The 26,149-nt window shown below is 38.5% G+C and overlaps 1 protein-coding gene across 2 annotated transcripts in view; it reads right to left on the reverse strand.

Annotated features, from left to right (window-relative positions):
- The window catches only part of LOC108737615 (sodium-independent sulfate anion transporter), a 26,235-nt gene extending 1,024 nt beyond the window's left edge, over positions 1-25,211 (reverse strand). Inside the window, exons 1-8 of one of the 2 annotated variants that reach the window (XM_025977776.1) lie at positions 24,688-25,209; positions 20,892-21,101; positions 13,495-13,715; positions 13,247-13,421; positions 4,166-4,330; positions 3,391-3,693; positions 1,016-1,323; positions 417-567 (exon numbers count right to left, since the gene is read on the reverse strand). In XM_025977776.1, coding sequence (XP_025833561.1) covers positions 417-567; positions 1,016-1,323; positions 3,391-3,693; positions 4,166-4,330; positions 13,247-13,421; positions 13,495-13,715; positions 20,892-21,101; positions 24,688-24,874 — 1,720 coding nt within the window. In that variant the 5' untranslated portion in view covers positions 24,875-25,209. Of the gene's footprint in view, positions 1-416; positions 568-1,015; positions 1,324-3,390; positions 3,694-4,165; positions 4,331-13,246; positions 13,422-13,494; positions 13,716-20,891; positions 21,102-24,687 lie in introns of both variants that reach the window. The other variant, XM_025977777.1, reaches the window with a different exon arrangement.
- Between the last annotated feature and the right edge of the window lie 938 nt (positions 25,212-26,149).

The raw sequence follows: 26,149 nt of genomic DNA on the forward strand, positions 1-26,149 counted from the left end.
CATCTCTTGGGTACTATTAAAAAAAAATAAAAATAAAGCAGAATAAAAAATACTCTGTATATGGCGTTCTTGAAAAAAAACACGAATTTAATTTAATCTACATACCTGTTTACACATTGTTTTTACTATGTTTGTGGAAATAAACGAATAAATGAAACCGTTAGCTCAAATTTTACAAATCAGTGTTTACTCAAATAAAAATAAAACAATAAAACTTGCTGTCACCGACCTATAACGTTATCTGAAAAATTTTTTAATCCTTCATTTAAAGTCTTAAAAACTAAATTGTCTTGAAAATATGCATATGTTCGTGTTTCATTAGGGGCATTCGTATGTAAACTACATTTTATAACACTTTTAAAAATTTATATACTTTATACTTTATTGTAACTTGTAGTATAAATAATTACTCTTACCCTCTATTACGTTACTAAGGGAGCCTTGAAAGAAATATCCATCCATTGATTTATCTAAATTAATGCATACCTTTACAACCTTTTCTCGGAAATTCCAAAATATTATAGTTTGTTTCCTAATTTTTAAATTGTCGATGAGTGCTTTAAGATTCTGTAACAAAACGGAAACGTTGAAGTACAGCTCACAGTTTTTATAATTGTTACTAATTTTATACCAAAGCTTCCATTTTTAAAAGTGTTAACAGATGTTTTAATTACAACTTTATTTAATATTTTCGTAAATAGAAACCTCAAGAAGCTTCCCTTGATTGATGACTTTTAAAATAGCATCTTTAAAAGTGAAAGAAATGGAAACCGGATAATTATTAAAATTTTAAACCTGTTTTAAGCCTGTTTTACTGAAGAAGTATTAGATATACATCAAAGAAGAAACGTAGGTATTCGCTATGATGTTAATTTGTTTCTGTCCCAGTTTAGCTTTAATTTTTAAAATACTATCTTGAAAAGCAAAAGAAGTGAAAGCTGGGTAATTGTTATTATTTTCGTTAGGTGTCGTCAACGTTTCGTTCACGCGTATGGCCCTCAACTTCTCAACTTACCTTTGCCACAGTTGCATCGATAGATTCCATATTCTTTCCGTCGATAATAATAAATGAAATAGAGGCATCGCACTGTGCTAACACACTTTCTTTGAGAAATTCAGCAGAGGGAAACTGCAAATTCGTCGTGGGCTCCACCAGGTATACATTGATATCTCCTACTAATTTTGTTTCTATTTTAATACTTGGCCTTGCACTTTTGTACAAGATGAAGAAAATATTTACTACAATTCCCACTATTATTCCGTACTCTAAGTTCCATAACAAACTTGTTAATAGAGTCACAAGGAACGGTATAACGTCGGTTTCTAAAACAAGAACGCAATTCTAAAACAACTACTACACAATCTCATTAGGAAAGATTTCCATCCAGTTACCATTACCACATAAAAATTTCGCAGACGTACAAAGTGGAATAACCATCGTAAATTTGTCATGAAAGAAAAAAAATTGTCGCCTTTCTTTTTTAAGCAAGTTGATTGGTGTAGTGAGGCACCTGGTAAGAACAAAGTTTCTTACGCTGTTTGACAAATATGAATTTTTAATTTTTAATTAGTACACCCTGTACGTTTTAAACTGTCTGGTATTTTATTTATGAACCTGTAAAACGTGAATATTTTGAAATACAAATAAGTTAAGCCTCCTTCGACAAATATAGTAACAGCCATTTTTCACATTCTACTTAAATACCTTCGTACATAAAATTTTTACGCAACTATTTTCGAAGATACTTTTATGCAAATTTATTAATTTTCAATACTGTAAGAAAAACCAATTGATAGCAAACGTGGCATTCCAAGCATCTTGCACAGAACCATAACTATATTGTATAATTAGGACAGACGCAAAAATAATTAGGACAAGCTAAAATCTTAATGTTGCTTGTAGTGAGTATTACTCGTACATTGCACTCCGAAACAGTAATTTCTTATTTTCCCACATGATACGAGATTTTATAAGTTTTGTTATAATAAATTTTTTTTTTGGCCCTGATCGGTTCTGATTAATTTTATTCCATTCCTTCGACTGAAAATTGTAAGGGTGTTTATACAACGGATATACCTGAATGCTAAATTTTTAACTAGGAGTGGATGTTTATACTCCGAAATATATGGTAATTAAATCTACTTATTTAAACTAATTTCTCTCTAGCCTCTAGTATAATACCGGTAAATAGCTTCTTAGCCACCGGTATGGTACCGGTGAATAGTCTCATCGGTTTTTTTAATAGGTATATTGGTTTTCACTTCTTTGGCCATTTTAAAAAAATATATATTTTGTAAAACTATGATAAATCCCGCGGCCCGGAAAAATGTACAGTATATAATGCACATATATACAGTTTGTCCCAAGCAAGCAGATTTCTTCAATAACTGCTTTACGTTGAAGATATCAAAAGCTTTGGCTTTGAGCGAAAGTAAAAAGACAAATACACTCGAGATGTCAGAAGAAGATTTCATATCTACTTTTTCACCTTCACTCAAAGTTATAGACTAGGCAGTTCAGAAATAAATTGGTATTATAAAAATGTTTAATTTTCTCAAAAGGTGTTGGACGTAGATAGTAACATCCTTATATTGGACGAAAGAAAATACAATTTTGCACATGATGAGCGGTCAACAAACATGACATTCCTTAAAAAAATAGTTATGCCAGTTCGAAACAATTTATTATGGAAGTGATAGATTTTAATGAATTTGAAAAGAACAAATTTACGTTAATAGTGCAAATAGTAGATCATCTTTTCTACAAGTTATTTATGAAAATAGCACACCTTTGTGTGCTTTCGTTTCGGAAATATTCCAAATGGCGCAAAGCACTGCGACAGCTTATTCATTGATAGACATAATATATGGTTAACGAAGTGGTGATTAATTTAACGAGGAATTCAAAAATGCAATAATAAACGGATCATTCCTTTTGAAAAAATGAAGTTAGGTTACCTCCAGGAAAAATAGGACACTCTGTATAATCTAAATAATTTTAGGATATAAAGACATTTATACGGTACCACTTTTGTAAGAAACATTTTTTGATATCTTCAACTGTAAAGCAATTATTGAGGAAACGCGCTTGCTTAGCACATCCTGTATATAGATAAAGAAAATCACTTCACGTATATAGGAGCGCTTTTCTTAAGTTTGCCTTTTGCAACAATGCCTAATATTAGATGTCACCACTGACAGGTGTAATATTTGAATGAAATTTTCGTTAATGATATACCTGAAATAAAGGCTTTAAAAAACGTAATTGGTTAATTGTAATTTGGTACATTTCGTAAATAAAACTTTTGGTTTTATAGAAAAACGTAATTGTCTCTTTGTTGCATTATCACCAGTCATTCTAGAGTAGAATATAGTATATGAATTTCTTACTTTTACTTCTCCATAGGATCGGAACTGCTTTAAACTCTACCAAGTTCACCATGGCACTGATAACGACAGCAGCTAAAGTAGCTTTTGGTATGTAATAAAAGAAAGAAGTTATAAATCCTAAAGACATAAGAACTAGGCATCCTGTAAAGAAACCAGCAAAGGTCGTTTTTACACCCGACTGATTATTAACAGCAGTTCGAGTGAAAGATCCAGTTATTGGCATGGATCGAACAAAACTACTTGCGATATTACACATGCCAAGAGCAAGCATCTCTTGGGTACCGTCAATTGTTTTACCCTGCGCTAAAATGTAATGAAAATAATTATTAGCTTAAAAATCCATATCATCGATTTTTTCTCCTTCTGGAGATATTGTTTGTTTTATCGGTAACTAGCTTTCATTTCTAAAATAAATCTCAATTAACCAAATAATTTTAAACATTTAATGTAGAGATGGACAATTTACGTGTAAATTACTTGCCCTCCACATATTCAAAGCAAAACATCTTTTAACAGAGTAATGAATGAAAATGTCTTATTAAAAAAAATTTCATTCCAGAAAAAGTAAATAAATCGCTTATTAAATAGGTATTTACCTATTTTATATATGTATATGATTTCCTTCTATATGCTAATGCTATATTGCTTTTTAGCTGACATTTGACGTATAATATTTTTTATAATGGCAATTTAACACAAATTTTGGTAACCCGTAAACATACAATATTTACCTATAAAATTGAAGCAATGAATTTCGTGTTTTTATTTATCTTACCAAATGCTTTAGCAATACTGATATGTTCCAGAATAGAGATCATTGGAATAAATACAATAGAACTGTCGTAATTCGAAATCATTTGAATAAATGAAAAAGTTTCATTATTGTATGTTGTGCCAAAGTTTGGTACTGAAAATCCAGGTAAACCTCTTTCTACATTGCCTGTGAAACATAAGCCATATTTTTTCAACACGTTTTAAACAATAGAAAAATACGTTAACTAAATAGAACCGACTTTTAAATATCTAAGCTTCTTATCCAACAAATAATTTTCCTAATACAAAACATGATAAATGCCGCCGATATAAGTACATGATCACAATAACATTCGCTACGTTCGTGTTGTCTTTTTCCTACCGTAACCTTAGCATATCCTTCAAAGGGAAAGTTGGCTGCTCTATCAAAGTTGGTCGTTCAACGGAGCCAACTTCAGATATGGTGTTAAATAGCACGTTATAGAAACTTCTGAAATTGTAAGCTTAAATGTTAAGTTTGTCTACGATTATTTTTAATCATGGCAGGGCTGCGGGGCTGTCGGGACAATACAATATTTTCCAAAAACCGTTCTTGTTGTCAACAAATTGTGAAAATCTTATCTCGTTCTTTTATACCTACGTAATCTTGGTTTCTATAAGTCTTGCCTCAAGAAATCTTAATCTCGACTTTGAATACCTGAAGTACCAAATTTAGATGGCATAATATTAAAATATAATAAACGCTCCAATAAAATTAATAGTAAATAGGCACATAAATAAATTACTAGTTGTTAAAATATACATCTATTTATACCTACTATACTTGTATATTTTTAAATACATTTTAATTGCACCGTAGTGACTATCTTCTCTTTGCACCGCTGCACTGATAGGGCTATTTCAAAACTGAGATATAATACCGAAGCAAGTAGTTCTGACATGATAATATTTTTCAGCTAATTTATCTTGATATTGTTTTGTATCCCACATGAGTATCTTTTTCTTGACATTGTCTTCGTTACCGATAATAATTCTTGATTCTTGCAACAGCCCTATATATAGTTCAAGTGAAATTGTAAATACGATTTGCAACGACAAAAATTGGCAAATTATCATCGTTTTGATAGTGATACAACCAATTCGACTGTCGTCGCATCTCCAAGACAAGCAACCCCCTGCTAAATCAACGACGACGGATCGACTGCACATGTGCCCGAGCCAACGCATCGCGCTACCGTCGCTGTATCCCCCATGCCGCGTAGGAGTACCGTCGGCCCCTATAAAGATGTTTGGGGATGCAGGAAACGCGACGTCGGATTCTGCGCTCGACCTTCGTTGTACAAACATCACCTGCACCGCACCGATTGGTATCACCGAAACGACCAGAGCTTTCCAGCGAACCAGGCGTTCAACAAAACTGTCCGTTACTGGACAATATATTCAGCCCAGCCGTAATAGGTATGAGTTTTACTTTATTTTATTGTTAATTAACCTACAGTTCTCTGGGACGGAGTACGCAATATCCCTTTGAACTACAACGTACCCTACTAACTAACACAAACAAACCCTTTTAAGCCAATATATTTTCCTCAATTTTATACCTATTTTCCTGATTGTGCGAAGTCACATACCATCCAATTAGCTAGCCATTTTCAACATGGCTACCCCCAAGAGCTCCGCACTCTTGGAGGGATTTTCCCTTGCGGACGCAATTGCCCTGCCCCATCCGTTTACACACCATCGCTGCAGCCCCTACCCCCATGACCGAAGACATGGAGTCTTCATCCGTAGCTCCGCACACCGACGCCAACCAATTTGACCCAACACCAGCCCCTAACGCGACCAAGGTCATTTCCGACAGTGCCGCTACCTGTGTACCGCACACGGACCGCCGAGAGAACGACGGTTTCGTCAAAGCTGGCAAACGCGCTAACAAGCTCCGCCGACAACAGCCTTTTCTGTCTTCATCCGAGTCATCTTCCTCCTCGGACAACGAATCGCACTTAGAACCAAGTCTAAGTCAAAAGTCTCCACCCCCAATCGTCATACAACAGAAGTCCCTTTGGCCGAAAATTCTTCGCGCCATGGACAATCACGGCATCACCGCCCGTAGGTCTGTAAACACCGAAGACTCAATTCGAGTCTACCCTCTATCGACGATTTTCGTCGTCTATCCTCTTTCCTGGACGAATCCAAAGTCCAATTCTCAACTAACCAACTACAACAGGACCGTGACCTCCATGTAGTTATACGCGGTGTCTGCGAAGACATCCCAACAGAGGACATCGAGTCCGAACTAAGCCACAAAAGCTTTATTATCAAAGGCATACATCGTATGTCTAAAGGTAATAAAATCTGGCCCCTTGTCTCCGTCCGTCTTGATAAGACTGCCTCAAATTCCAAGGCAATTTTCGACCATGGTAAACTCTGCGGCCTCAACATCAAAGTTGAGCCGAAAAAAGCAACAAAGCAAGCTCCCCAATGCCGCCGCTGTATGAAGTTTTTCCATACAGCCAACTACTGCCACGCAGACTGGGTCTGCGCATTCTGTGGCCGCAACCACATCACTGCCGAGTGCAAATCCAAGGACAAGAAGGATGATACTCCCACTTGTGCGAATTGCAAAGGGAACCACCGCGCCACCTACCGCGGCTGTCCCAAGGTTCCCAAAAAGACTTCCCCTTCACCCCCCAAGTCACAAAAACTACCGCCCATCCATCGGCCACCCTCCCAAATGTCCTATGCCAAATCAGTAAGAACTGCCCCCCCCGCCCAAAAACGCAACACAAGCACTCCACCAGCTGTAGTTGCAATCCCAAGTTTGGAACAAAGACTTCAAGTCATTGTTCAAACCATGGTCGCCAGCATTGTCACCGCCTTACAACAAACCACCAATGTCTAACACCGCCCAGCCAGACAACCTTCGTATAGTTACCTGGAATGCCCAAAGCATTAGAGGTAAATTGACCGAACTCGAGCACTTCCTCGAGGATAAGTCAATCGGTGTTGCTTGCATCACCGAAGCTCACCTGTCCGAGAAAATCAAACTTTTCGTCCCGAACTACTCATCCTACAGAAGTGACCGTGAAAACCCCAGTGCCGGCGGTGTCGCCATTCTAATTAGGAATTCATTAAAACACAGGCCTATCTCTTTGGCCACAAACTCATTAGAAACAGTAGGCATCGAAGTTTCACTAACTTCCGGCCCTCTTAAGATTATTTTTCTCTACTCTCCCCCTCCGACCATCGTTGCAGGCGACTTCAACGTTAAACACGTCTCTTGGGGCTGTCGACAAACAAATAATAAAGGCAACTCCCTTCTAGCCAAAATTCTTCAGTTCAACCTCACAGTTGAAGCACCATCTGACCCCACATTCCTTCCTGCCCCCACCATCAATCCCCTGACATTCTGGACATTATCGTCACGAAAAATGTCACACTTTCCGCCGATCCTATCGTCATAGACGCATTAAGCTCGGACCACCCACCAGCCCAATCCTCAACCCCCCAAATCGAACCACGTCACTAGATTGGTTGCACCTTCGTTACACCCTTGAAAAATCTTCATTCAAGTGCACTCCAACTCGCACAATAGCGGAACTTGACGAAGTTGTGAATCTCCTGTCAAACGAGATTACCAGCGCAGTCGAGCTCTCCACTACCTCCCGCCCAACGCCCACCAAAGACAGAACCCTCCCAGCAGACATCCTTGACCTCCTTAAGAGGAAAATCAAGGCCCGACGTCTGTGGAATAAACACCGCGTCCCCGCCCAACATGCAGAGGTAAATGCCCTTCAACAAGAACTAAAAACTCGTCTCACCGAATTCCGCAGCGCATCCTTCGACGACTATATCGCTCTGGCAGAAAAACACCCACGAAGCACCTGGAAAGTGATACGTTCCCTTCGTAACAGTGCTCCCCATCTTCCGCCTCTTAAACAGAACGGCTACATCTATTCCTCAAACGAAGAAAAAGCTGCAATCTTCGCAGACTCTTTGTGTCTCCAGTGCTCCCCACTACCAAGCCCAGTGGATCTTGCCGAATTTCACGAACGTACCAAAGCCGTCTCCCAGAACTTCGTTCCCCTTAATTCTGACTTCAAACACACGTCCCCACGAGAAATCTTTCTCATTATCCGTTCTCTAAAAAAGAGAAAAGTCCCTGGCGCTGACGGAATTGCTAACGGAGTCCTTAAAGTCCTGCCACCAAAGCACATAACCGCACTGTGCAACATCACAAACGCCATCATGCGGCTCCACCACTTTCCTTTGGCCTGGAAAGAAGCCGTCACCTGTCACCTGTCTCCCCAAAAAAGGGAAGCCGCTCAGCTCTCTCTCAAGCTACAGGCCCATCCGCCTGCTCAGTTCGCTGAGCAAAGTAGTAGAATCCGTCCTTCTCGTTCGGCTCTTAGACCACGTGGAGCAAAACAACCTTCTTCCTGATTTTCAACACGGTTTCCGCAGTCAACACGGCACCGGACACCAACTTCTTCGTGTTACCGAACACATCTCCGACAACCTCAACAAGCGGCGTCACACTTCCATGCTTCTTCTTGACGTCCAGCACGAAGGTCTTATTTCCAAACTCATCGCCCTTAACATCCCAGACTTTCTAGTTGGGGTTATCAGGTCCTTCCTCACAGACAGAAGCCTTCGGGTCCGCGTTGGCTCTGCTCTTTCTGCCAGTAAACCCGTCACAGCCGGTGTACCACAAGGCTCCAAACTATCCCCAATTCTGTTTAACCTGTTTTGCGCGGACATGCCCTCCCACACTTCAATTCTGACTGCCCTGTACGCTGATGACATTGCTATCATAAACTCTTCAAGTACCATCATCCAATGCACAGCAACAATCAATAGGTTTCTACCCCAGCTCCTAAACTGGTATCGGAAATGGAAACTTTCCATTAACGAGACCAAATTGGAGGCAATTTTCTTTTCCCGTAGGCTCCGAAAACCTCCCTCCATCATTGTCAACAAATGGAGCACCTCTGTCACGTACCTAGGCGTCGTTTTAGACAGATGCCTAAACTGGCGGCCCCACATTAAAGCGACACGCAACAAGGCTCTGGGTGCATTCATCGCACTTAAACCTTTCTTTCGTAACAACACCATCTCCCAACAGACCAAAATCCGTGCGTTTAACGCAATTATCAGGAGCATTTGCTCCTATGCCATTCCCGTCTGGGGCTGCGCCCTTCCCCATCGCCTAAAACCTTTACAAGGTACATACATGCGGATTCTTCGCTCCGCACTTAACTACCCGTGGTTCGTCAGAAACACCCAAATTCTGATTGAAACNATAGACTACAGACCGGAGTCTGGCAACTTTATCTGTTAGCGTCATACACACTACATTGGTAACCCCGACAAGCAACTGCGGCTTCTGACGGAGAAAAAACTACAGTGCCGTATGGACTACAAAGTGTCTCTGGGCTTCATACTGGGAATATATACTTGACCCCCGATGTGCCGCAGAAGTACCTGACATCATCATCAACCCTCCAAACAAAGAACCACATAGCACAATCAAGACAGCGCCATTCGGCAACTTGGTGCAAACCCTCTCAGTTCCTGCGCCATCTTAGTAGTTTGGGCGATGTCACTATCACCGAGAGCCTTCTACGAGTCAACTCCCTCAAAATAGACCTGAACAACAAAAGAGGACAAATGTCAGGACCCTAGCGATCACGGTCGCGTTCGCGTAGTTTTTCCAGGAAGTGCCGATTAAACAGTAACAATAGGACAAGCGATCATTGTTATTATCACCGGAGATTCAAAGACAAAACTCTCAAGTTCGTCTCTCCATGTTCAATGTGGTCGAAAAACCGTAACAGAGGTCACTAGCAGCGACGAGTGATATCCTCCCTTCACAACGTCGCCTTTTCGTTACGGACAGAGTTACATCCCTACAATTTTTGGTGGACACATGTGCTAATATCTGCAATATCCCAAGTCTCCCCCGGGCACAGTGCAATCGCGAGTTAGATATAAATGTGTAGTGTTAAGTTATACTTAACTACCTAGCTCTAAGCGCATTTACATGAACCCTATTTTGTACCAAAAATGTAATAGAATGTATTGTTAGTTTTAAGATTATAACCCCTTACCTAGTTCTAAGCGAATATAAATAAAAACGTATTAATAAGCTAAGCTCATTTAAAAAAAAGATTGTCAGTGGCCCGCCCACCAACTGAACCCACCGCGGGGCTGCTAGCTCCAGCCAGTCGGTTACAACTTCTGGTGCTCAACGTGGGGCCTTGCCTCCATCAACCAGAAACGGAACTTGAGACAGAGCCCCGAGCCCTTTTAAGGAACCATGCGCCACCACAACGGCCCCCATCAATCTTCGCAGTGGACCGAATGTGCGGAAATCCATACCCGATAATCAACTCGAAGCCCCCCCTTCAGCTGTCCCCGGCTGTTCATCTCCGTCACTCGTCCGACAAGAGACAGCGACGGTGAAGCCACGGCCGTCTCCATAGCACCGGACCGGCCCAGTCTCGACGACCTGGTCCAGACCCTCACGAAGGCCCTGAAACAAGCGCCGCTCTCGACGCCGCCACCCCCACTACCCGGCCTGCCACACTAAGATCTGATAGGATTCATTCAAAAACTAGAGGACTAAAAGACTACTTCGAACTCCAACACATTTGCAAGGACTTATACATAGCGAACACTGTCAGACACTGGCGGCGTCACCCCTCTGCCCATGCTAGACACTAAGAAGTCACATTTACCATTGGAAGTCAGGAGTTCTACGTACCTAGCCGACACCATTCTGAACGCGCCACCCGAATTCCAGTTAGAACTCTGCAGCCTATTCACCGAGTTCGCAGACGTGTTCAAGGAGGAATCGATCGATCATACTAACAGGGTCACCAAACACCGCATCCGTCTACGGCAAAATACACCTTTCCGGGTCCGTTCGTACCGCTGCTCCGACGCAAAAAAAACCTTTGGCACAGGAGCAGGTGGAGGAAATATGAGCCCAATGAATCATCGAACCCTCTACCTCTAATTATACCTCATCGGTGGTTATCGTACCGAAGAAAGACGACACTCCTCGTTTTTGCGTTGACTACCGACGGCTCAAATACCCTACCCCCCTTCCCGTCATCTAAGCGACTATTCGATATACTGGTACGGCTACGATATTAACCACCCTAGACCTCCGATCTAGATACTGGCAGGTTCCCTTAGACCCTGAGTAGCGCTCACTCACCGCGTTCAGCACACCCGACGACTTCCTCCACCAGTTCACCGTTATACCCTTCGGCCTCAAGGGAAGTCCGGCCTCCTTTCAGCACCTAATGCCACAAGAAATGCTGCCTGGATACCTTTGTCAGTTCGCTATGGTATACCTCGCCGACGTTATCATCTATTCATACACCTGGGAAGACTACACTCGTCAAGTCTGCCAAGCCCTGAAGAGACTGAGCCAATATAACTACCGATGCATCTTCCCTAACTGCCAGTTCAGGAGGCGGGAAATCACCTACTTGGGTCACGTAGTCGACATAGATGGTAACCGCTCCCAGCACCACCACCTGCGACAGATACAGTGAACTGCACCCCCGCGAATTAGCAAACACATACACCAGTTTTAAGGTACCTGAAACTGGCTGCCAGATTACGCACTTTGATTTACCGAGACTGTCGCCCCCCTGACAGACCTGCTAAGTACAAAAAGAAGGTGGACCTAGTTACAGGAGGTTACATTAGAGGGGCCGCACACTTGTGGGGAAAGAAAAGTAGATGTCCAGTGATAGCGAGAGTATGACAAAACAGATTTCACCCAGCGAGCGGTGCTCCGGAGTAGCTGATGGCGACTGGAGGGCCTATACCGGTACTCAGGTGGCGGGGAGCTCACAGGAGTCTAGCTTCGATTCCTGCCCCGCCAATTGGTGTTGGTCCCTATAAAGATGCAGGAAATGTGAGTTCTCGCTGCGCAAGCGAGTTCGCCTCCTTCTGTTCTACTAAACAAGTATCAGAAAAGGGATTACCCTCTAGTGTTGAACAAGTACTAAACCCAAGCCTCTGAAATGAACGAGACTGATGCACTCTAGGGAACGCTGCCGTTAACGCCGCGTTGCCTTTCGCCGAGCCCTCATTGGGGACCGCCCATAACTCATCTCTGAACCAACACAACCTGGTCGTCGAGTAGTTCCCGTAGGGTCTGCAGAATCCACCTCTGACCTAGCCCGTCTCCATCAGGAAAAGCTCTGTTCGCGCGCATCGAGAACACATACGTTCCGCTGCTCGGCGTTCCCCTATCCAGGACCACGAGCCCGAATCAACGATGGAACTCCTGCTCCCGAGCTGGATCCCCGATGCTAGCACCCCCTAGCCGCCAACATCTTCCTGTGTAGATCCTAGACCCTGATTTCGCAACGACCTCCCCCTCGGGCACAGTGCAATCGCGGGTAAGATATAAGTGTGTAGTGTTAAGTTATGTATAAGTACCTAACTCTAAGCGCATGTACATAAACCCCATTTTTGTACCAAAAATGTAATAGAATGTATTGTCAGTTTTAGGTAAGGAGTACTAAGCGAATATAAATAAAAACGTATTAATAAGCTAAACTCTTTTAAAAGAAAAGTTGTCACCGGTCCGCTCACCAACTGAAACCACCTTGGGGCTAACAATAGTAGGAATTACGTTGATAACTTAACAACTTTACAATAATATCAAAAAAGAAATTGATTTTAAGGTAACAGATTAGTCATATTATATAGCAGTAACTGTAAATGTAGAATCAGTGTTAACTATACTAAAAATAAAAAGGAACATCAATAGCCACCATCATGGGAGTAGAAATTAGTCTTTATATAACATCCAATAAAGTCAGTGTCAGAGAAAAAAATATTTTATTAATATTCTTAATAAATTTCCATCAAGTATATATGTAGTTCAGTTAACGCAATTATAAAATACTCTGGGCTAAATGCTTTTTCAAGGTGTTTTTAGTGACAATAAACAAAAATGTTTTTAAAATATCATGTTAAAATGGAAATTAAAAATTATTAAAACTGTTGAATATTTAAAAGTCGTTTCAGTTAGGTATTATCACCACCTTATCATCATGAAATTTAAAAGTACCTGTTAATACAAATGGCATACGATCATATTGGCTTAGAGTAAATGCTAGTACCGCTCCAAATATTACAGCGAGAGCATATCTGGTCAATGAAAAAAGCCAAAAGAATAATGACATCACGTTCTGAGTTTTGGTCTTTTGAGGATCACTTTTGGAACTTCCACTACTACAAACATACTACATTTTTTCAATATAGCCATAACTGTTCAAAGAAACATTGACATCTCAAGTTAAATATCAAATCACTTACTTTAACAACCAAAAGAAATACAACAGTACAAATTCCCAAAATTGTATCGCCGATTCGAACTTTTCTTATATTCTCAATAACGGTTATCCAACTATCCAAAAATTCTGACCCTTGACCTGATATACCCAACAATGATCTAAGCTGCGCTGAACCTGTTTGAATAGCAGCAGCTGAAGTAAATCCCGCTATCACAGGATACGAAAAGAACTCCACCACAAATCCTGAAAACAAAATAAACTGTGAAAACAGTAAATAGCTAGGAAATTATATAAACACAGACGCGGTAAACGCCATCTGTAATACAATACTACATTTAGTCGAATTCATTATGCTCAACAAGGTCCATTTAAATAGATGGATATCTACTTGCTGAACTGAATCCACGGCGTAGCTCACCACTACGTGATAGGCACGTTACCAAAATCAAACAGAGAAATTCGAAGTGGTCAGTATTCTGTCGAAACTACCAGACGCAGATCGCGATTTCGATCTTGTTGGATCTCATCAGCGCAACACAGACAGTTTCGACAGAACATTAACAGTTTTCAAGACCAAAAAACTTTGCGAGGAAAGATTGTTTAAATTAATTCACCAAAGATATACTCCGAAGAAATGGAACCCCTATATAACAGTGGCTAAATAACTTACTGTCTGTTCGCAAATGAAACTATAATTTCTAGGTCAACCCAAGGCTACTTATTGCTGTTCGCAAGTGGCACTAAATCTCATTTGTTCGCAAATGACACATTCGCAAATAGCACTAACTCACTCCATATAGTATATAATTTGTAGACATACGGCACACGCACATGTATGTAAGCCACTCAGCATTTCTATCGTCCCTGTCGATTGATCAAAACTGTTTGATAAACATTTTACATTTAATACATATAAATAATAATAGTATAAATACTGTGTAAATACATCGAATAAATCATTCTCGCAAATTGGCTCATCTTCTTCTGACCATTGGCGTCGCAAATAGACTACAGACCGGAGTCTGGCAACTTTATCTGTTAGCGTCATACACACTACATTGGTAACCCCGACAAGCAACTGCGGCTTCTGACGGAGAAAAAACTACAGCACCGTATGGACTACAAAGTGTCTCTGGGCTTCATACTGGGAATATATACTTGACCCCCGATGTGCCGCAGAAGTACCTGACATCATCATCAACCCTCCAAACAAAGAACCACATAGCACAATCAAGACAGCGCCATTCGGCAACTTGGTGCAAACCCTCTCAGTTCCTGCGCCATCTTAGTAGTTTGGGCGATGTCACTATCACCGAGAGCCTTCTACGAGTCAACTCCCTCAAAATAGACCTGAACAACAAAAGAGGACAAATGTCAGGACCCTAGCGATCACGGTCGCGTTCGCGTAGTTTTTCCAGGAAGTGCCGATTAAACAGTAACAATAGGACAAGCGATCATTGTTATTATCACCGGAGATTCAAAGACAAAACTCTCAAGTTCGTCTCTCCATGTTCAATGTGGTCGAAAAACCGTAACAGAGGTCACTAGCAGCGACGAGTGATATCCTCCCTTCACAACGTCGCCTTTTCGTTACGGACAGAGTTACATCCCTACAATTTTTGGTGGACACATGTGCTAATATCTGCAATATCCCAAGTCTTTAAAACCTGGGCTACGTCAGAAATCATCATTGACGCCACAAGCAGCAAATGACACCATCATTCCGACCTACGGCTGCATCAATCTGTCCCTCAACTTAAGACCTACGTAGAAATTTCGCATGGCCATTTATAATTGGGGATGTCAGCAAACCAATTATTGACACCGATTTCTTGGCCCACTATCAATTGCTCGTAGATTTAAAAAACCAATGTCTCCTTGATCAGCTCAGCCAACTTATCACCCCGGCATGGTGACTGGTTGCAGCCAACCCTCAATAACAATAATCACGGATAACAAATCCACTACATCCAGGTACGATGACCTACTCAAGCAATTTCCGTCACTACTGCGCCCCAACGGTTACTTCATTGCACCCCAAGCATACAACAAGGCATTACATAAACACTATCCCTGATTCTCCCGTAGCTTCCAGACCACGACGTCTAGCTCCGAACCGATTTGCAGCAGTCAAAGGAGAGTTTGAAGCAGTAGTACAACTGGACATCGCTCGCCCTTCCTCTAGTCCTTGGGCATCGCCATTACACATGGTCCTGAAGAAAGACGGTGAATAGCGACCCTGCGGAGATTATCACTTATTCAACGCAAAAACGATTACCGACAGATACCCTGTTCGAAACATTGGAAATTTTACGCATGCCTTATCAAACAAAACAATATTCACCACAATTGACTTAGTTTGAGCATACAATTAAATCCTGACGAAAACATTCCAAAGACGGTAAACACAACTCCATTTGGATTATTCGAATTTCCGTTTATGAATTTCGGCATACGCAATGTCAGTCAAACATTTCAGCGATTCATAGACGCAGTATTGCGCGGTCTCGACTTTTATTTTACCTCATTGCCTTGAAATCCGCCACTCAGCACGAACAGCATTTAAAAAATGTTCACGCGATTAAACTCATATGGTGTGCTACTAAACAGACCAAAGTACAAGTTCGGTCAAAAAGAAGTTTCCTTTCTAAATTACTCTGTCAGCGAAAGGTATACGACCTGTACGTGATAGAGTAATAACAATAATAAATTACGCAAAACCAATCACGGCGAAACAATTACGACAATTTCTGGTTATGCCAAACTTCTACAAGAAATTCCTACCAAACGCTGCCCACACGCACTCAAAATTAAACATATTACTCCAAGGGAACTTAAAGGGCAACACACCACTACGATGGAACAAAACGGCCGACTACGCATTCGAATAGAGTAATAAACAACTTGCTCAATCAAATCTCCTACACCATCCTCAACCTAACACAACAGTAGCTATATTTTGAGACGCTTTCGACCACTGCTTGAACGCTGCGTTACTATAATACCCCATCGTTTGCTTCACAATTTTCAACCACTTGTATTCCTTAACGCATCCTGGTATACGTGCATTTAACCAAATGGTCAAGCTTCATGGTCCAAAGTAAAACTTTCTGCCCCTCTGGGAATCTTCAACATGCTTCCACCAGACAGATTCGAACACGTACAACTATACATAATCGTAATGCCCTACTCTGAAGGATGCCGCTGCTGCTTCACACGCGTAGATCGATTGACACGTTGGCCCGAGGCAATTCCCATCAAAGATGAAGAAGCAGTAGCACGTGCTTTTACGAAGGATGGATCTGCACCGTCACGGATAACTACAGACCGAGGAAGACGATTCGTATCTCAACTCTTCAATGAACTGTCTCACCTAACGAATACCAAATACATCTATACCACGGCATACCACCCTACAACAAATGGAATGGTCGAACGATTTCACCGCCAGTTGAAGCTGCAATAACATGTCATCTAATCTAACAGCTGGACCCACCTGGACCTGGAGAATTCCTATCTCCACCATGCTCACAGACCAATAACAGCTCATCTACCTACGTACAACAGCTTCACCAACACTTCCAACTATTACAGCCTATATCCGAAACACTACACGGGGAAAAGGAGAAATTCATCTACAAAGACCTCCAAACAGCAGAGGACGTCCTAATTCGAAAAGATGGTCATAACAAATCTCTTACGACGGCCCTTTCAAAGTAATCAACAGGAACGACCACACGTTCACAGTCGAACTACCCAACAAAGAGAAAAATCTATTTACCGACCTAAACCAGCATACAAATGTCAAAAGGACAACCTCTCCTGTGCCTGTAACCACAAACAACGACGCCGCTCAATCAACAAAAACAACCCGCTCCTGACGTCGAGTACGCTTCCCGAAATACTTCACAGTAAGATGACCAGTATCGTTAATCACTAGGGAGGGGTCCTGTGGGAACACTCCGTACACCTAGTATATAATATGTAGACATACAGTACATGCACATGTATGCAAGCGACGCAGCATCTGTATCGTTGCTATGGATTATCAACCATCAAACTCGGACTAAACTGCTTGATAAAGATTTTACATTTAATCCATGTAAAAAATAATAGTATAAATACTGTGTAAATATATCGAATAAATCAGTCTCGCAAACAAACTCATCTTCTTCTGACTATTGGTCTCGCAAATAGACCATAGTCACACCATCATCCAGCTCCAGTCTCTCAAATAGACTGGAGCCTAGCAACTTTTATAATTTAATCGTCCCCAAAGCTGTCCAAACTTTTTTATTTACATTGTAAAATTACCATAACAACAATTAAAATAATAAAGAAAGAAGGTTTTACTCGCGGCTTTGCTCCCACTGATGTCCTAAATACGTGTCAAAGATCATCGAAAATACAATAATTTGATTTTGTTCTTAAATACTGACCAGGATCATCATCAGGATAAAACTAAAATTTCTATAAGACCGACTAGTTGTTTTTTTTAGTCGGTCTGTTGGCAAAGTTAAATTCATTTAACAATTTACATATTTTGTTATTATTTTTTTTAATAATAAGTTTACCAAATCNGTCGGTCTGTTGGCAAAGTTAAATTCATTTAACAATTTAAAGAACTCAATTTCACCGACAAAATTAGATTTTAGATAAATAAATTTTCTAAATCTCTAGGTGAAACATACACTATGTGTATAATGACAGAATATACTGGCCTTCATTATCTAGATATGAAAAGAAATTTATCTATTCCTCGGGAACAGAATTTTTTCTTAATAAAAGGTACCTTACAACGTCTATACAAAATTTCAAGATCGGTGGAGTAGTTAGGGCGTGAAATAGTAACAAACAGAGAAACTCACATTCGAATTTATAATATTAGTTATGAGTAGCATCGAATACTAGACTTTAAACTAAACTAATACAAGATCACAACTGCAAAATTAAGTTTGTAGTTTTTTCAATTATAACTCCATAATAAATTGTAAAATATCACATAACTACGGAGGTATTTGAAAAAATAATAATTATTTCAAATTGCATAAAAAGGAAAATTGGTTCTTAATACTCAATACATAAGAGGTGCCTGATTAATTAAGATTATTATTTTTATTTTCATTTTGTTTCACGGCATTAAATAAACGAATCAAAATTCAGTTTCTGAACTGAACTACATGAGTCCCTACACACATACTAGGTATTTAAAATAAACATTCCTTCGTATCATTGAACAAAATGTAATCAGTTAACTACAAAATAAATACATGTCCCACGTATAAACACAATTACCTACATTACATTATTTTTCCGTACATAAGGGCAGAGTGATAAATTTTATCAGTCACAATAGCACTTAATAAAAATCTTAAGTACCTACCGCTTTTTTTGAATTAACGTTATGTTAGTTGTTCGTGAAATATTTACTTGCAATTTTAACATTAAGTTGGTACAAAACAATATTTCCAATTGTTGGAAGGTTAGGATGTTGTTGTTTGAAGCATTAGTAGAAGGAGTAAAAATGCATGGAGAAACAGAGTTGGACATAATGTGAAGAAATACGTTAGAAAGAATATAGAAAACACAATAAATATACCAAAAAAAGCAATAAGTAATAAGCTTGCAGGAGGTAATACGACACTAAAAAAAATAAATCGAGTAAAAGTTTGGTAGAACGAAAGTCCACCGTTTCCGGAGAAAAAGTATTTGAAAAGCCAGGCAAGGCTCAGTCCAGTTCTGGTAGTATCATGCTGTATCCGTAATGTATTTCTGTACTCATGTATTGTTTATTATTTGTTAGATTAGGTTAAAAGTGATGGATGATGTTTATGTTACATACTGCATGGAGTACTTCTTTGTTCTTTCAACGTTGTAAGCTTGGATGTATGTAATTAGTCAATTTAAACAGTAAATCACTGTGTCAGTATCATAAGTCAGTGTAGAACAGAGCCGGGCAAATTTTAACTTCGCAGGAGCCGCTACATGAGGTTAGTTTGAGTCACTCCATACCCTTCAATGAGTACGAGAGAGTAAGCAGTAATGAATAATTTTGTTTTGTCTTTTTCTTCTCCCTTCCACTCCCATATCAAGCACCTTCATCCCGTAGACGAGCGAAGCCACTCACGCAACTTAAATAATACCTACGAAAATTTTCGTTACTACGTTCGCAAAACTATTGGGTTCGGCTATGGAAGAGGGGACTCGTCTACGAAATGGAAGGGATAAGAAAAGGAAAGAATCATCTCACTCGCACTCGCAGGATCAATGAGGAGCTACTTGGTTAACCTTGAGAATCACTCGGGATACAAAAGATCCGAGTTTGCCCGGCTCTGGTGTAGAATAGTGTTATTGTATTAATGATTACATGGATTTATTTTCGTAACCGTGTATGTTCGCTGCAAATGAAGTACGCCAAATGCCGGACGTCTTTGTGCGTCTCAAAAATAATGTTTGTAGTGTATACGTACATATGTGCGTGTGTGTTTACTGATGTTATAAGTAATGCTTCATATAACAACCCCGGTGGTTTTCAAAACGCTTCTGTAACCTTGGAACACGTGACGTTACTATTGTGTAATAGACCAGGCAGAGCACACGTTGCGATCGTTGCAGATACTCACTTTTTGCGTTATTAATGATAATTAAATACGTCTATTTCAGATAAGTTGCGTGAGGCAGCATAAATAAATTGAGTTTTAATTTTATTCAGCATGTTAAGAAATAAATTGAATAATTAACGTTTACCGCAAACGCCGATTTATGATTAATTATATTATAAATTGGCGATTTAGTTCCAGCATTCAGTAATTTATCGAGACTGTCTATGGCATGCTGATGGGATTAAATAATATTGACATCGTGGTCTACGTTTGGTAGTTTCGATAAATTACTGGCCAAGAACTTATACAGTATAAGATGTTTCTGAAATAAGTAACAAGCCTGGATTCAAAACGCTTAGCGTAGCGATCTCCAAAATGATTTTTGAACCGTAGGAATTTTTTTTTATTTTTAGTAATAAGCGTAGACTTAATAAAAGGAATTTCCAACTCAATTATATAAACGGCAAAACCCGGAGTGTATTCTAATTATGACTTTTGGCTGATCGAAAATTTGAAAAATAGTGAGCAAGATCAAGGGGGGCTTTTTTGCTATTGGCTACAGGTACGTATTATTTACAGCCAACATGCCGTCGCTATCGCCTCCTATAATTTCTACAATAGGGGACTAGTTTCAGCGTTTGACTATTCAAGTTAGTCTCTCCTTAGATAAAAAAAAAATTTATCCCAAAAAAGGCCCCTTTGAAAAACGTATACATGTTAAGCTTAAAGACCAAAATAAAAGTATTAAAGTAGAAGAAAATTATATTATTAAAGTATTAAAACTCTTCATTATTTTATGTGTTTGTTTTATTCTTACCTAAATGTAATATGCCCATTGTAAAAATAATAATACCAGAAATAAGTGTCATTAATACGGCTCCATCTGCCCCCATTGTTTGAACAGAAGGCTGTATCATTAATGACAACAATCCTGTAGGTCCTACATTGATATCTTTACAACTACCAAACAGAAGATATACGAATATGCCCATATATCCAGAATACAAGCCATAATGTAGATCAAGACCTACAGAAATTAAAATAAAAATATTCACTGATCAGCATTAAAGATATTCGTTAATGATTTAATAAACTATTAAACGTGGGTTAATCTTTTTTTTTTAAGTTAGTAAATAGCTTTTATTGAATTTATTTTATAGATGCTAAATTTTTGCAAACATTGCAAACACTTGTTTAAAAAATTTTCAGCAAAGAGTACCTACGTGCATACTTAAGAAAGCACATGACGTTATTTATTTAAATTTTTTATTATACGCAATAAACAGGCAAAGCTCATCATATACAATGTATCATTCATGTTTACTAACGCAGTTTACAAGAAAGCAACATAATAACATTAACAATGCAATAATAACACTGGTCGGCATCAAAATAAGAGCAAAAAAACGTATATGTGGACATAATATATATGGATACGTTAAATCCAAATATGTAGTTAGAATTCACCTACCACGGCTAATTTCAAGACAATAGCATTTTTTGTTTGCACTAGAATTGTTTTCTTACAGTTGCAGGCAGCGGTATTTGCTATCGTTCGTACATGTATTAAGATTTAAAAGTGGTGGCAATGCTGACAGGATTCCAAGATTGATACACAAAATTTTGTTTCTTTCTATGCGAGTGGGATAGTAGAGCAAAAGCGAGTCATTATGTTCAACAAAATTACCCCTTAAGGTCACATGTGATTGCAGGGAGTAAAAACATTGTAAACGAGCCTTCAGTTGACAGCCAAAAAATATTTTTGCCGCCACTACACATAAAGTTAGGCTTAATAAAAAATGTGGTTAAAGCAATTAACAGGGATGGAGAGGCATTTAAACATCTAAAAATTCCTCATAAAAGCGACGCGAATTTATAAGAGGGCTTATTTATTGGCCCTATCCAAGCATGGATAGCTTTTGAAAATGCGTGTCACAATTTTCTTGGCTATAAAAAGGGTGAAAATTACACAGAGCTGATAGAACTGCTTTTGTCGTATGCAATATGTCTTTAAAAATTCACTTCTTGCATTCGCATTTAGATTTTTTTCTGGAAAATCTTGGTGCCGTGTCTGATGAGCATGGTGAAAGATTCCATCAAGACATTGCACATATGGGAAAAACATACACAGCGACAAGTTTTGCTCGGAAATAAATCGAGAAACAGCAGTTAACATTTATAAAAGAAAGCTATCTACCAAATAGTTACCATTTTTTATGTTTTTTAATTAATTTTGAATTCATATTTTATTTTATTTTTTGTGTTGTAAAAGTCATCAATCAGTGTAATTATTTTCTTTCTAAAAATATACATATATTTATTATATATCAATCATCATCATAAGGTCGTCAGTCCTAAGACTGGTTGGACACGTACCTCCACTCTTTCCTATCCTGAGCTACACTTCGCATTTCTCTAAAACTAGAACAGCCCACATCCTTAACTATTTGCGAACAGTAATCTAATCTAGGTCTACCTCTACCCCTCCTAACTCCTGTTTCTGCCTCTAATATGTCTCTGACTAGACCTTCATGCCTGAGAAGGTGTCCTACCAACCTATCTCGCCTATTTTTTATTGACTTCCATAGAGTCCTCTGTTCTCCTATGCTTTCCAATACCTCTTCAAATATATATCAATACCGGTATTTTATTTAAATGTACATAAATATCTGAAAAACTAGACGTGATAGCTTAAATATGTAAACAGATTTGGACTCAACAAACCAAAGCCAATAGAAATTACATAGTAAGGTTTTTGCTCCCGGATTTTTATTTTTTTTTGCCGACCAACTTCAAGAATAACTTAATTGCATGGGCGCAACAGGGGGGGGGGTGCCTGAGCACCCGCTCGATTGGGTTGGACACCCAGTCAATTCCAGTCGATTCTGATAATAACCCAACTTGAAAGTTCGGTTCAAATAGTTCAAGCTCGTAAATGAGCAGCCGAACTCGCCGACGGTTGAGTGTCTTTTGAAGATTTCACCTCTTCCACGAAAACAAAACCGTCAGTTAGCACTTAGCATTACACAGCACTTAAGGCAAAGAAAGCAACGTGCTACCTCTGAAAATGCTTGCCGCAGTTGTAAGACGATGGCCAAAAAATCCGAAAACAAATGAGGACGCCGATCGTATTTTATTTATTATGCATAATCTTTTAATAAACATTCTGCAATGCCTAAGTGAATAATTATTTTAATATCTGTTAAAATATAGTCAAATTTCTTTAACTCGAACTTCTATAAATTGAAATCTATAAATTATATACATTATAAATTATCTCTTTAATTCAAATTTTTAAAAATTTTCTTCGGGAAAATCAGCCGCAGCAATAATCGATGGCTCGAGCTTTCAGTATTATATTATCAAAAATATGAACAAAATTGTTTAGCCAGTTAAAATACCATAGGAATAGACAGCACCAAGGAATTACTGATATTGTCTGACATCGTGATCTGAAATTGTACGGATTATTAGCCTTGGGACTAATAACGGTTATAATAACCTCTATTAATTAGGGTTTTTAAAATACATTTTCTATTGCATAACCATATTCCGTTTGCTTTAAGAGCTGCGTTGTTGAAATAGTCAGAAAAATTAACATTGAAATCTAGGGATATTCCTAGATTATTTATCAAGGTTTTCCTAGTTAAAGAAACATCATAAATCAAGATAACCTATTTGCATTTTGAATATTATGAACAGGAATAAAAAACACTCATTAACGCTCATACTCATCAAATTAACCATGCACCAATACCTCACCAAATCCAAGTGTTTTTAATCTATACTATATCTATCACAGTTTATTTTACGTCATAATTAATAACTATTAATTATTTTTGTGTGGGCATTTCTAATTTGATTTTTAAAATTGTAAATGTGCGTTACAGTAATCTTGTAAAATAAACTAATTTAAAAATTAACCAATCGATGTTAAATCTAAAGGCATTAAGAGAAAATTTTCTCATGATCTTGTGATAATTAGGGGTGAAGGGATGAGTCTCTTTCACTTTTCTTACTTATCACACTCTCCTTTATTATTATTTTTTTTAATAATAAGTTTACCAAATCCATTTTAAATCTTTTTAATAATTTAAACAAAAGAAAAAGAAAAAGACCTACAGTAAACCAACGTAGTCGGTTTTATGTGTAAATGATTTATATTACTTTGCAAGGTAAATGGAATAAGATTAAAAATCGAGATTGTACAAAAAGATTTTTACTGTACCTAAAACATTATTAATTACAGTTACAAACTGCAACAAGAACAACTAATTGACCACAACTTTTACTTATAAATAAACCAAAAAGAAAACTCTATCTAGTTACCACTATCCTTTTCCCTACATACACGTTTCACCACTTCTAATGTAGGCATACAATATTGACCAATTTATACAAGACCAATATTCAAAGTGGGTGTTGTTAATACTCTCGCTCTTTTTTAGTTTATTTATTCCTTTACCACATTGTCCAATTCCAACTTTGCATTTTTACATATATATTGTGTGTGACTTACACTATTGCCTTCACATTATTTGAATTTTTTTATACTAAAGTATAATGTATTTTAATACTAAGTATTTAGTTAAAAGAATGAGAAAAGTTAATACCTGCAATAGCTGCGTAAGCCAAACTTTGAGGAACCTCAGTTAAAGCTACGGTCAAACCGGCCAAAAGATCATGGAATAACTTATTTACAGTATACGAAGGCAGCCAATCAATTATTGGAACATGGCGTTTTAATCTCACTTTCAAATTCACATCACAACTTAGATTCTTATTACAAAGCTTTACCATCTTTTACACACTAAATTTGTACTAATATATGTAGTCTGTTATGGCAGGACAAAAACAGTTTCTTGTGCTAGTTTCTTTTAAATTGCTTTTTGAAGATTATTGCTGTAGCACCTGACAATTTTAAACTTTTAGACGTTCGCAGACAAACACTAATAAACATGTTCTTTATTTGCTGATGTAGGTACTAAGTATAATTAATCCAGCGTCAATTTAATTTGTATAAATACCGCTACTAACGATAAATAAATCACTGTAACCATCGTTTACCGTTTTCTACGCGTAATCAGTAATTTGATAAGAAAAAAGTTGCAGTTATTAGGAAGTTATAATAGAGCCTATTAACGCTTTTCAACAATCCCACTTAAGATTAAGTTTATTGACTTCCATAGAGTCCTCTGTTCTCCTATGCTTTCCAATACCTCTTCAAATATATATCAATACCGGTATTTTATTTAAATGTACATAAATATCTGAAAAACTAGACGTGATAGCTTAAATATGTAAACAGATTTGGACTCAACAAACCAAAGCCAATAGAAATTACATAGTAAGGTTTTTGCTCCCGGATTTTTATTTTTTTTTGCCGACCAACTTCAAGAATAACTTAATTGCATGGGCGCAACAGGGGGGGGGGTGCCTGAGCACCCGCTCGATTGGGTTGGACACCCAGTCAATTCCAGTCGATTCTGATAATAACCCAACTTGAAAGTTCGGTTCAAATAGTTCAAGCTCGTAAATGAGCAGCCGAACTCGCCGACGGTTGAGTGTCTTTTGAAGATTTCACCTCTTCCACGAAAACAAAACCGTCAGTTAGCACTTAGCATTACACAGCACTTAAGGCAAAGAAAGCAACGTGCTACCTCTGAAAATGCTTGCCGCAGTTGTAAGACGATGGCCAAAAAATCCGAAAACAAATGAGGACGCCGATCGTATTTTATTTATTATGCATAATCTTTTAATAAACATTCTGCAATGCCTAAGTGAATAATTATTTTAATATCTGTTAAAATATAGTCAAATTTCTTTAACTCGAACTTCTATAAATTGAAANAGAAAACTTATTTAAGCTTTCAAAAAATGTTAATTTTATTTTAATCAGAATAAAAGAAACGTTTCGTTTTCATCATCGGTTAACACGCTTGTCTATGGTTAACAACAATGCTTATCCCTGACTGCGGTCTATGTACACTGCTCAAACTACTATCGCTATCACAAGGAATGCGCGATTTCGGCCTGATGTGCAGTGACTGAAGAGTCAGATAATGCTATCTCTAT

This window comes from Agrilus planipennis, unplaced genomic scaffold, assembly GCF_000699045.2.
Source record: "Agrilus planipennis isolate EAB-ADULT unplaced genomic scaffold, Apla_2.0 scaffold87, whole genome shotgun sequence".
In the NCBI taxonomy this organism is placed as follows: domain Eukaryota; kingdom Metazoa; phylum Arthropoda; class Insecta; order Coleoptera; family Buprestidae; genus Agrilus; species Agrilus planipennis.